At 43.9% G+C, this 13,189-nt stretch overlaps 2 protein-coding genes across 5 annotated transcripts in view; one reads left to right on the top strand and one right to left on the bottom strand.

The window, feature by feature from the left end:
• LOC136106001 (netrin-4-like) overlaps positions 1 to 11,603 on the bottom strand; it is a 45,124-nt gene extending 33,521 nt beyond the window's left edge. Inside the window, exons 1-2 of the mRNA XM_065845991.2 lie at positions 11,444 to 11,603; positions 4,312 to 4,853 (exon numbers count right to left, since the gene is read on the bottom strand). Coding sequence (XP_065702063.1) covers positions 4,312 to 4,853; positions 11,444 to 11,510 — 609 coding nt within the window. The 5' untranslated portion in view covers positions 11,511 to 11,603. The remainder of the gene's footprint in view (positions 1 to 4,311; positions 4,854 to 11,443) is intronic.
• Positions 11,604 to 12,740: 1,137 nt separating this feature from the next.
• Positions 12,741 to 13,189, top strand: part of UROC1 (urocanate hydratase 1) — a 39,085-nt gene continuing 38,636 nt past the window's right edge. For all 4 annotated transcript variants that reach the window (XR_011740670.1, XM_071812933.1, XM_065845980.2 and 1 more), the window contains exon 1: positions 12,741 to 12,847. The gene's annotated coding sequence lies outside the window, so the exon portion shown is untranslated. The remainder of the gene's footprint in view (positions 12,848 to 13,189) is intronic.

Genomic DNA, 13,189 nt, shown 5'->3' with positions numbered 1-13,189 from the left:
CCTTCAGAGACAAATCCTTGAGCCCCTTAATTCTTCCTCCAGGGACGCAGGGCCTGGCAGTGCTATCTGCTTGTTTACACTGCTGGTGTTAACTGCTTCCTCTCAACTTGCCTCTGCATTTTATCTCCTCTACAGTTCAAGTTAAACGAAATGCTGAACAGACAGCCCTAGTCATAACATTTGGGCACTTACATTCGCTAGTGACTAATCCCTCCTGGAATCCTTTCCGGCTGGAAACTGGAATAACCCAAGCATCGTGCAACTTCAATAGGCTGGTCCTGATGACTGCTGGACAATTCACTGCAGTGCAAGACCCTGCCCTTGCATCTTAGCTGCAGGGAGTTCAACCTTGTGATGGGCTGAGCATGTTTCTTTCCAGTGACCCCACTGCCATACGAGATCAGACCTTAAAGAAGGCACTGAAGCCTCAGTGGTGACCTCTTGAATTATTGATGTTGCCACTTAACGAGGTATGTGTGTGTGTGTGGGGGGATCCTCTTGTGTTTATCAAAAGGTTTGGCATGAATATGGTTAAAGAAAAGCCTGAGAAAAGACAGGAAAAAATGCAGGTCCTTGGAACAAGATCCCATACATTCCACACATAGTCCTGTCCCTGGCCTCGTTGGGTGTCTGTGCAAGTGGTCGCGTGAGTGTTGCTCAGGGAGTCCCTATAGCTGGAGAAAGGCTGCAGAGATCTTCAGTGTTGGTGCACAGGAAAAGGCCACCCATAGGGCCAACCCTGGCTGAACAACCTGGCGGCTTTTGAAGAAGACAGAACCGCATCCCATCACAACATGTCTCGATGCACAGAGTGTGTTTAGAAGAGTGATTAAAAGTCTTTCAGTTACAAAGCGAGTCCACTCATCTTTGACAAAAGACACTGCTGGGGACTTCTGTCCCTAAAGAGGTCACCACAGGATACAAAATGGAGAATGAACAGGTCTTCTGCACCAGGCACACTTAACATGTTGCCATAGAAACCAGTTACTTAATTCAGGCATACACAATTCTTCCAGCCCCCAGTGAATTCCAGTAATGGGTTTATTATATCACACTTCATTGGTGTCATCTGTCACACAGACACTCACATAAATGAACCAGCCTTTGATTCAAAACTCCCTTCCACTCGCTAGACCCAATAGGGGAAGGGTCTCCTTTTGGGTCTGGTGGTTATAAGTAGGTCGGTGTTCTGCCCTGCTTTGCATGCTAATGTCTTCCTTTCATGCAAACATCATCTTCGATGGAGGAGAACATTTGTTTTCATTTCCTGATATTCCAGTTTATTGAAAATGTACTCTTAATCTCTCAGATCCTTTAGTGCACGTGCTGTCAGGATGCAGGTTGGAATATTTCAGTCCCTGTTTCCCCCATATGATGTTTGAACTGTAAGTCACACTAACATCTGATGCAACATTGTGGTAATTTCTTCTTTTGTTGGGCCCGCAGTTTTGATTCACATTAGCTGAGCTGAAGGTTCGCTTTAGGCTCCATGACTATATAGAACAGTGTTCTGTAGATCAGAAAAACATCTTGGTTTATAGATACATATTACTGCAGCTCTACCACCTTCTTCTTTCACACCTACATTCTCAGTTCTGGCAGCCAGTTGGCCTGAAATCTTGTTTCATGATGTGTCTCACATGGGTTTTAAACCTAAGTGTTCTTGGTAATCCATCTCCTTGTCTGATTTCTTTTGTGCCCTGTTAAAAAGGAATTTGTGTCTTTTCTCAATGTGAATAAGACAATGGCCAAGAAAAACTTCAGTATCATGCAGTGGTAATAACTTCAATCCCCTCAGCAGAGAAAACTGGGATTTCTTTGAGGGCATCGGTTAGCATTTGAGTTGGAAACAGTTTTGATCATCTCAGAAATGTTGTCAGCTTGTGATGTGAGCTCCTCAGCAATCCAAGGCTATGCCAGTATCGGTAATTGGGTAGGTCACGGTGGAGGTGAAAAAGAAGCAGAGAACACTGCAGAAAGGAGCAGTGGGGATTCAATCAGCTTCTTTCCAAGTCAGTCGTGAGTCAGTGCTTGAGGGGATGCCCTGGTGACATTTGTGACATCTTTACAATAAGGTTGTAAAACTGCAGTTCTGAGATGCATGGGCAAAGCTCCTGCAAGACTTGTAATAAGAGTAGCAGTGTCACTGTGGCAAATCTAATCAGGTATCACTTTAAGTAACTATGCTCTGCCTTCCTTTATTTTCATTCACAAAAGAATCCGCTGTGTCATATTGCTGACCTGAAAAGCCTGATGCTTTGGTGCCCTTGCCATAGTGGCATTTCATGGACTGAGTAAGAGATCTCTGTAAAGTCTGTCCAGAACCTCAGAATCCTCTTGGGTTAATGTGCTATGAAACAGTATTTGCCTTGTTCTCTGTTATGTTGCTGTACAGATTCCTGGGTGCTGCTTTAAAGCTTCAGCTCTCCGTCCTGTGGAAGAAACGACCTCTCTACATATTCAATGCATGCAACAGTTTATGAAAGTATTTGGGATCTGCAACGGTACTATTACTATTGCTTTCTGACATATACTGCCACCGCATAGATTGATTGAGCGTACACATATTCCTTTCAGTGTAGTTGCTGCCCAAGTTGACAGAATCATTTTGACACTTGTAATCACAAAGGCTTGTGTTGGATGAATGTTTCATTATTTGATTTTTCTGCCATCCACTTCTCAGATTTGTTGTAGCAGCAGCACATGGTCTTAATGTTATTCCCCAAGGTTAAGTAAGCACAAAAGCCAACATAGCGCAGGGCAACAGGGGATAGTGTACTAGAGAAGGAAGAGTTGTTTTGCATTCAAGGCCAAAGCATTTGCCTCAGACTCTGTATCCTATTCCTTACTCAAGCAGAATTGTCCTGTTTTACCATGAAACACTTCACCTTTCTGTACTGCTCTTTCCTCATCTGTAAAATGGCAACAAGGCTATTTTATGTGTACTGAAGATCATTAAATAGACTTTGCAAAGTACTTCCAGATTTCTGATTGGAAGGCACATGAGTGGAAAACTGTATTAGTTGCCTAGATTCTGTATTGACATGGCAAATTGTGATCTCTCTACAGAAGAAATTTGAATGTATTTGACTTAAATGTATCGTAACTAACCAGCAGAATTACTACTCCAGAAACAAGCCAGTTTAGTAGTCAAATGATCTGTTCCTAATTTCTAATATGGAGAGATGTTTCCCAGCCTGTTGCACAAAGATGAACTCAGTCTCTCCTTTCTGCTGTTTCCCTGTCTCAGGTATAGTACACTAGTTTCTTTCTTCTCAAGCGCAATTTGAAATGCGCTGCTGAAACCACTGTGGTTTTGAAGCATATCTGGACCATTCACCTCACACCCGAGCTTAATTTGCAGCAAAGTGTTCCTGCCAAACCTGCATGATCACTTCCAGACAGGGAAACCAGGAGGAGTGTGACTTCTCTAAGGAAGAGAGAAGGAAGTGAAAGGACTCCAGCCTCTGTCATGACTACAAGAATGTCTTATATTCTCCCTTTGTGTCTTTGTGTCTCCTCTATAAAATGATACCAGTTATATTTACCATCTTTCCTATCTAATCTGTTTCAAGATTGATGAGTGAAAAGGGTTATAACTAAACGAAGCATCTGCTTACTAAGCAGTCAGTGTTCTTGTCAGAGGAATTTATCAGAGCAATTGTACATTTATTTTAAAAGAAAGCCTCCTGCATATGTTTAGTAGCACATCAGAATATTCATATCAAGGGAGGGCCTTTTCTCCTTGTTGAATAATGAAACTTGGCTGCTCGCTTCCACTACCTGCTTCTAGATGGTTTCATTTCTGGAGTCTATGGCTTGATACAATCAGAGTGGTCACCCCCAGAGAGAAAGTTACATTAAACTTAGGGGAAAGATTTATTTAAAAGTCATCCAAGCATCTAGGACTTTTTATATGGAGGCAAAAAATAAGGACCATGCAGTTCACGTCATCCTAAGATAGGAAAACGGTTTGGATAAATAAGACTCTGCAAATGTGTATTTCCCTACATCTATTTTGTTGTAATTCTAGTTCAGTTATTGGCATCTGCCATGTAAAATTAGGCAAAGTTAATTCTATCCTGTGCACCTCTCATGAGAAGAAATTTGTTAAAGCATTTCCATTCATTTTCATTGATATATAATTTCTCTTCTTCTTCCCCTTTATGTTTTTAACACAAAGACTTTGTGAATGGGCTACCTTGGTTAATTGATACGCGCAATATCTCTTTGAGCGCATACACTCTGATTTTCAGCCAGTCTTCAGCTGTTTGATGTCAAACTTAAGTCCAAACCTCAGTTATCGCTTACCTCTCCTCTGGTGCAGGGCACTGCATCTGAATACCTGGACGTGCACATGGAGCCCTCCTCAACGAGATCATCCTGGAGTCCAAAAGTCGCTGTGCAGTTAACAGAGAAATACTTGTAGGGCCTCCAAGTCTGCCCATAGTCCTGGGATCTTTCCAACACCATCGCAGCTGGGCGAGGCGACTTGAACACGGCAATGACGTGGGTCAGGTAGAATTCTGTTTCAAAGTCCAGTCTGATCTCTTCCCTGTGCACCCCTTGGGCAGACTGCCACCAGGAGACGGGGTTTACAAAGAAATCATCTGTCATGTCGGCAGGGAGATGGGAGTTATCGGGCTGGTTGGCGTTGCATTTGGTGCAGCGAGGCTGCCCACAGCCATGGGAGAGCTGATGGAGGAGGTTCTGGTCGGGGTAGAAGCAGTAGAGTTCTGTGCTGTTCTGGCCACACGTGGTGAGAGTCACTGGCGTCCTCCCGGTTGCAAGGTTTCCCACCGGAGGGTTGCAAGAACGGCCATTGCAGCGGAAGGCTCGAGCCCTCGTGGGATCTGAAAGACACGAAAAGAAACACAACGGAGTAGAATTTCTTCAGTAGTTTTCAGACTGTAACACAGGTGACCATGCAGATGTTTGGAGTCCTCATCTGGGGAATGACATCCAAGAGGATTCCTTCTAAGGAGAGCTACTTCATCTTTCCACATAAAGTGTGGAGGAGTTGCTTAATAAATCTAGTCCTTAGCTTTGGTGCCTAACTCAGAAACTGAAGTCTTTAGAAAACTCATGCTTATGGCACTTAACTTTGATGTTGGTTGAAAATGCAGTCACATCAGTCTGTTGAATTTTATGTTTAACCACAGAAATCTTGTGTTTTCTTACTTTCACTCTGGTAAAGCTCTGTATCTGATGACCAAATCTATTCTATACATTTATTTTCATTGTCATCAGAAAGCAAAGTCAAACTGTAGTGTAGATACAATAAGATATTATTTGTGGCCAGCAAATTACAAACACTAATTACACGTACAAACACATAAAGCAAGCATGTATTTCTATAGTTATGTGTTACTCGCATAATTCTGAGGGGTGTTGAGTTTTAATATTGTTTGGAAATCAGTAGTATCTTGTGACACTGGAATTAAAGTTCATTCCAAAACCTTACTACCATACTGGGTAGAACCGCTTTTGTAATGACATACAATGTCCTCTTTGCAATTGAACAGTCTTGAAGGAGTTAAAAACTGACCTTGCAAGGTCATAAATCTAATCCAAGAGGTCACAAGTCAGATGACTGGATATAAGTCCTGCAGGAAATGACCATTCCAATGAAATGTAGGATGACCGTAAACCCTGGGTAATCGAGGAGCAGTTCAAAGGTCAGCTGTTAGTTCAACATTCTAGGTCAAATTTTAAAATTCCTACTTGGTTTATATTCAGCCTTTCCTGAAGCAAAATTAATTTTAAGATCAAGTTACATCAGTGAAAAGTCTCTCTAATTCAGCCCTATAAAAATACTCAAATTGTAATTAATTGATAGTCAGATGAAACTGATGACCCTCTTTCCAAAAGGAATGTTTAAGGTGAACAAATGTGTCCAGTAGGTACAGTTTTGTCTCTGAGTTGCTCCTGTCCTTAGCTCCTCAGTGATACTTCTGCACAGGCTAGAAAAGAAAGGTCAGAGATGGACATTGTTTTGGAAAACACCTCATGCATTTTGCTTCCAAGGATTAGGGCACAAAATGAAGTTGCTGTGTGTCCGCTGAATCCCATTGACCAATGGTGCGTGCCATTTTAGCTTACGTACAGTATCGGGTAGTCTTAAGCTCCAGATATGAACGGAGCAGATCATCCAAAAATGCTCTTGACTACTCTTAGAAACAGGTGGAAGCCACCGTCAAAGGAGCTTGGACTGGATTTGTGTTTGCCTTACAGCCAATGTAAGCAGCAGCCTCAGGGAAGGAGGGGGTGTAGGAGACACAGCTTTCCTCCTGGTGAACGTCGTTTTCCACCAGTGGCTGGAGTGGGCCAGCCAAGTGGGTTTTTTTTAGTATCCCAGTGAAGTTCTAGGAGACTGACAGAGCTTAGAGGGTAGTAGTGCCTGGATTACATGTGTACCTAATACTCTTCAGATCAAAGGAATGAAAGCTGCCCCTCCTCGGTCCCACCACCGCTCCCTGTGCCAGCAGAGATGGATTTTCATGAGAGGAGGAGTTGCAGAAGTCAGCTGGAGAAGAAGGGAGAGAAGATGGAGACGTTTGGCTCTATCAGTTCTGTTCTTTGCTCCCAAACTTCAACTGAGCAGGTGACTTGTGGTGCTCCTGGAGATCCTCCACCAAGTCCTCACACCATCCTGACTGCTTGATGACCATTTCAATGTATTTTCTTTCTGATTATGAACTTCTTATTCCATCTCAGCCTAGTACAGTTACAGGGGAACAGCAGGAGCTTCAGAGATGTTATCTGGGAAGTTCCTTGCAATTTCTCGGAGTCTTTTTGTCCTGAGAAAGTACTCGGGTTTCCACACAAGTTGTATAGAGCTTCCTCCTTTTTGCAGAGCATCTGAAATTCCGAATTTTTGTCTGCTCTGGAGGGAGAGTTTCACTGAGTCATGCAGAATTCTTGAAATAAAGATAAATCTATCCTTGCAGGTCAGCAAAAATAGAATGAGCTGCAACTGCATGCATCGAGAACGTCTTTGCAAGTGGCACGTAGGTTCATGTTCATGTCCAAGCCATTTGGTAAAAATTACTGGAAATAAAGAAAGCACAGCAATTGCTGTGTTTAAAGGAGATTGGATATTAACTGATTTTCCTCAGTGCTGCAGAAAGGTCTCATCTTTGCTTCCAGAGAGTTTAAGTGGGACAGGTCTTGCAGCTGATCTTTGAAGAAGCATTAGCTCTGATTAAGAGTCACGTTACTTAGCTTTCATCAAGAATGGGTCCACGTTACAAATGCTATTGGATTATGGATAAATGTAACACGTAATTAAAAGAAAGTCCATCTCTATTGATGGATCACGCCACTCAGGCTTTCATAGAGGATATGGGCTGCTGGGGTTCTACATTTAAGGAGTTACAGAGGGGAAGCTTTGCAGACAAGAATGTGAGAAAGTAAAATAGGAAACATTTTTTAAAGGGAATGGCTGCTTTTTATATTTCCCGTAAATGGGCTATTAGTCTTGTGTTGAGTTTTTCAGCTGTTTTTAACTGAACCTGGAAAAGGAAGAAAACCATGGCTGCTCTCCTGAACAACAGTCACAAGAAGGTTTATCTGCCCTGCCTGCTAATGCAACAACATCAATAAACAGTTCCTGTCTGAACTGCTGTGTCATTAGGAAAATGGGAGAAGAACGAAGTGCAAATTAGCAGAAAGCAGTTTCAGAGAAGGAGAGAGTTTGGAGAACAAAATCTGCAGTCGATTAAAAGCTTTGTGTTTAAAGAAATCAATTGGCAGGACATTGCTTGGCCACAAGGACAGCGCAGCCTGTCCATCACTCACTGATTCTGTGGAAACAACATGAAATGTTGAATCTGGACATCAAGAGGGAATTGCTGCAGAAGAGAGACAGCAGCCAGGAGAACAAACATCTTACCCCAACTGCCAGGAGGACTCACTCAATAATTCATCAAGAACTAAACAGTTTGATTGCGCATGGGCATTGCACGTTATTGAAGTTGATTAGCTGTTACTCCATGGAGGATGGCTTGGCTCCGTAAATGATATGATTAATTTATTTGTTTGTTTTCTGGTCCCTCAGAGCTGTGCCACAAAGTGGCAGGTCAATGGCACATGCCCAGCACGTGGTGTAACAATGGTGTTATCCGATGATTAGGGAATCATACAGTTCAAGGGAGGTCATAGTATTGATATTCCTGGGACATTGTTTCAAACAGAGATCTCTTACTTCAGAGCCTTGTAATGCAACAGAATGTTGCAGACATTAACTAAAAACAGGTTTGGGGTTTTTTAGGGTTTATTTTTTTTCACTCTCCATTGGATACCCAACAGAAGAAAGGTCATACAGCAACTCAGTCACAGCCTGATGATGTATGAAAAGATGCCTAATATTTTCTGACTGATTTGAAGTGGAATTTTTATTTCTTTTCCATATGCAAATTAATGATTTTGTGTGTTCAAGTCTCCTATAGGAGAGTGAATGTCACAGTTCTGAGCAACATGGAAACATTAAAACCTTTGGGCATCTTCTGCTACATTTTCCCTGGAGCAGTTTCAGCATGTATGTCCATCCTGGATTTCACTTGTTCTATATCTGTTTAACTTTTTTCTTAATAACCAAAAACTTTGAAATGTTCTTTTAAAGTTACCTAACCTGGGGACATGAGTTGCTCAAGTTTTTATTAATCAGACTGAGAACTTTACCCCTTAATGCTGGTTCCAACAGAAGTGGTTTGTGTGGGGCCAACATGCAGTAAGTTTGGCAAGTCTTCATCCATTTGTGAGTAGCATGATGGATTTCTGCTTTAAAATAGCCCTCACAACTGGAGTTAATGAACCAGCCTTCAGCAATAGCCCAAAGGTGAAGTTCTGAATGTACTACAAAACCAAGCTGCCTCCATGAGCTGAGGCACGGACAGGAGAATGAAGTCCCAGGTCTGGGCAATATCCCATGGTGGCCAGTTGCAGTCTGATGCTGCATCCCTCCGGTAGCAAGGATGGGCTCCAACACCTACAGCTTCATTTCCCGGTGAGCTGAATAACCCTTGACCAGAGAAACCCAAACCCTGCAGGTCCTGCAATTGATTTTAAGCTTGGTGCTGGAAATGGCCATTTTTGACCACCCCATGGCCCCTTTTGGAGAGTTCCAGTGGTGGGGGAGTTCTGGGCTGGCCGGGGCTGAAGCAAGAGCCAAAGCTGTTGTTAGTCCCGTTCACTGTCCCAATGTGCAAGTGTTTTAAAACCACTGCAGACTTTATTTGAGGGGAATAACACCCTCCACCTGCGTAAGACATGGGGAAGGATCACCCAAGAGTCACATTTCACAATATAAAACCTGGGTCACTCCTCCAGCCTAACCATTAAGGTGGCTTTTTTTCCCCTTGGTGTTATATTTAAAGACCTCAGTAGCCAAGTTTGACAATCCTGACTGTGTTCTCTGCACAGAGATGACAGAAAGCAAATATTATCCTCTCCACAAATCTCGTCCTCCATGTACTCCCCACACAACTGCCCCATCAATTTGTTTCGCTTCTGACCAGAAGGGATCAACCATAGGGCTGAAAAGGGAGTTTACTGTATAGGCTGATCAAGCACGTTAAAAACGTACTTCCCTGTGCAGCTCTGCTCAGAAAAAGGCTGAGATTTCCAAAGCATTTTACACAGGTTGGCCAAACACTGTCTGAACTAACATTAGTCTGAGCAGTACGGACCCTGTGAGTAACAGAACCTGTAGACATTCAAGGTTAATTCAAGATTTTTAAATTGCTTCTAAAGAACATTTAAAAAAAAATAAGTAAATAAATAAGGGGTAACACTTGTGCTTTTTAAGCTAATGGTTTGTGCAACCTTTCGACCAAGCAGCATATACTTATTGAAAGTGATATTGAATCCTTAGTGTCATTGCCTTCAATATCCAATTATTTCCCTGTTATTCACTAAGTCCTAAACACGAGTGTGTTTGGCTCCACACAGAATGCATTCCCTCCCCTCAAATTTGCTTTCTGAGCAGGCAGCTGTGGGCTGCATTTCCTTGAAGACTCATTTTCACTTTGTGAATGGGATGCAGAGCAAATGTGGGCTAGTCGGTAACAGACTGCTGTGCACAACATTATCAGCAACTTCACAAGACACCTTTAGAACCTTTCTGTGCTATATATCAACATATGTGTCCTATAGGGAGAGTCCTAGCCTGGAAAACTAGTGAATGCCCAAGATAAGACACTAACAGGACTAGGGTACCACGTCCTCCCTGTAATGTTGCGATATCCAGCCCTTTTCCCAAATGAGTCACAGGGTAATACGACAGGATTGTAAAGTCATGAGCTGTTTTCAGTTTTTAAGAAAATAACTCTTGCAGTTATGGAAATCTGATGTCTGTGTTATCAAAAAGGTTCTGGCTGGGGAATAATCTGAGCTGAAGGCACCTGATGGGCTTTGGGCTTCACTGCAGCTTGCAGGGCAGCTGAACACTCCAGTTGCTTTCAAATCAGTGCACGTCAGTGTTGTTCCTGTGCTAACGCTGAGCACGCAGGTGAAATTTAAACCAGTGGTGTGCTTTCCTGGACAGAAAGAGAGATCCCAAGGCAGTATCTCAAAGGGAAAGTCACCAAGGGTGTATTGTTGTTTTATCAATACCTATTTTTATTTTTCTGACCTGATCTGCATAATTCATCCCTTTTAAGCTTAAAGATGTATTAAACCACAACAAGAAGAAAACAATTAATGCTTTGCTTCCTTTCTCTTATGGACTTTGTCTTCATCATAATCCAGGTGTTTTTAGGTCCCTGTGTAAATACCATTACAACTGTATCATTCCTATATATGCTTATTTGTACACCCACATATACACACACAACTAATCAACTTCTCTTTCTGTCCTAATCCGTTTTCTCTCTAATGTTAATTTAATCTTGTCCACTGCATGTTAACTGTTAAATCAGGGCATACACTGAATGAATGGACTGTCTTGGATAAATTGTAATTCCTAAACAGTGTCTCTGACTTTTAATGATGCAAAATGAAGTTAACAGAGAATAATGCAGATTTCAACAGTGATGCTGTCCAAGGATGTTGTTGTTTCACTCTTGTCCTGCCTAGGAAGACAGTGTTACAAGCCCAAAACAAATACCCAGCATATCTGAATCCATCTATCTCTTTCTTTCTCTCTTACTTTTCATTTGTTCACAAAAATAATACCTGTTTTTTTCTAGGGCTTTTGAAACTGTACATCCTACTATAGTTATTTGAGAGGAGGCTGAGCTATGAAACTGTATAGCAGGGTATAAGAAGCATTTCTATACATTGATTAACTCAGGTTGCTTATAAAAATCCAACCTAAAATAAAGACATTGACATACCTTTTTTTTTTTTTTTAAACAATCAGACCTGATTTCTCTCCCCTTTCCCCTTGCTAAACTTAGGACAAATTGTTTCATGAATGGCAATATTGATTTATTTTGCTTACCTGCTTCCCCGTGGTCAGAAATAAAATATTCCAAGAACACAATCAGCATGATGCCTTTATGCTGCATGGCTGTCAGTAAAATATCTGTCCTCAGTGAAGCAAAAAAAAAGCTGCAGTAATCTACAGGTTTGGTGCTTGCATGGCTTTTCTGTATTTTCTTTCTTTCTTTCTGCTCACCTTCCTCCCAGCGCAGGGTCAAGGCTGCTGTCTCATTCTTCTTGTTCGCGTTTGGATCCAGAGGTGTTGTTTGCCTTTTTTTTTTTTTTTTTCAGGGCTCAGATGCCTTCTGGGTGTTACCCGTACATCGCTTCCAATAAATAAATAAATAGCAAGGATTTTCCGTGGTGTTACCCCTCTCCATGCAGCGGCCCGGGGACGGTCACATCACTTGAACGCACCATCGAGGGGCTGATGCGCGGCGGAGGGAGCGCTGCTCGGTCCGGTCCTTCGCGCTTCTTCGGATGCTATTCCGAAACTTTCATTGCTGCTCCTTGCTTTTGGCGGAGAGCTTGGCTTTTGGCTTTGCCTGGGCTCCCCCTGGCAGCCTCCCCTGCCCCCCCCCCAGCCCCTCCCGCTGCTACCCGGGGTGGCGATGGGGTCCGGGCAGCGTGAACCCCGCTTTGTTCGGAGCTCTGCCCCGGTACCTGCTTTCCCTTTGCTCCCCGCAGCAGAGGGTCATAAGAAGAACAGAGTTGGCTTTTCTCCCTGAGAGATGATGAGAAGCAAGTGCTTTCTTGGCTCTTCTCTCCTTTTTTTTTTCTTTAATTTGGGGTTTGTTTGGTTTTATTTTATTTCCCTCCTCCCTCCGCTGTCACGGAAGCCACTTCTCCGCCACCTCCAAGGGATTTGCTTCTTCACACAGCGAGCGCCAGGGGGTAAAGAGTCAAAAACAAACCCCACGCCAAACCCGGTGCCGGTGCCTGGAAACCCCCGGCTGTCCCCGCTGCGGGTGCCGGGGGGGCAGGAGGACAAGGCTGGGGCTGGGGTGCCTGCGGGGGTGGGGGCGCAATGCCCAGGGCCCAGGAGAGAGGGGAAAAAGAGGAGGGCGGGGGGGGGGGGCGGGGAGTGGCGCTGGATCTTTTCTCCCTCCTGCTACCGCAAGGCTGAGGGCTGGGGGGTTCCTGCCCTCCCTGGTTAGTTATCCCCAAGTTTTGTCTCTCAGCCTCTAGCACATCTCTCCGTCCTAACTGGGCGGTTTTCCTCTCTGGTCCTGTCTAGCTGCAAAGGGGATTATCATAACATGTGATATTCCCGTTCTTTATATTTTAATGGGTTTTTTTAAATTTTTTTTAGGGTGGAGGAGGAGGATGGGTCGGTTCCGCACCTCCTCGTCGGCGGGGCTGGTCCTTACTGCGCTCAGATGCAGGCGGTGTTTTCCAGCCACATCTTCTCCTCCAACAGCCGGTGCGTGCGTGTGTGTTTATGTCTGTGTGTGTTTGTGTCTGTCTGTCTGTCTGTCTGTGTGTGCGGGGCGGGGGCAGCCTGCACCGCCCGCCCGCCTGGTACCGGCTCTCCCTGCAGCACCCTCTGCCAGCCCGCCGGGCACATGACACCGGCCTTGTCCCCTACGCCCCGGTGACAGTCGCTGCCCGAGTGCCCACAAGGCAGCTCCAGGACGTGGGGACAACGGGGTGGCTTTGGGGTTTGGTTTAGGTGTGGCTCACACGATGCTGAAACGGCCACATGCATCGGGTTTCTTTCCATAGTCACAAACAGGAGCTGGGTCAATCCAGGCAGTGAGGGGAC

Source organism: Patagioenas fasciata, chromosome 10 (genome assembly GCF_037038585.1).
Source record: "Patagioenas fasciata isolate bPatFas1 chromosome 10, bPatFas1.hap1, whole genome shotgun sequence".
Lineage (NCBI taxonomy): Eukaryota > Metazoa > Chordata > Aves > Columbiformes > Columbidae > Patagioenas > Patagioenas fasciata.
Note: the sequence above shows the minus strand (reverse complement) of the source record. Positions and strands in the feature narration are given on the sequence as shown.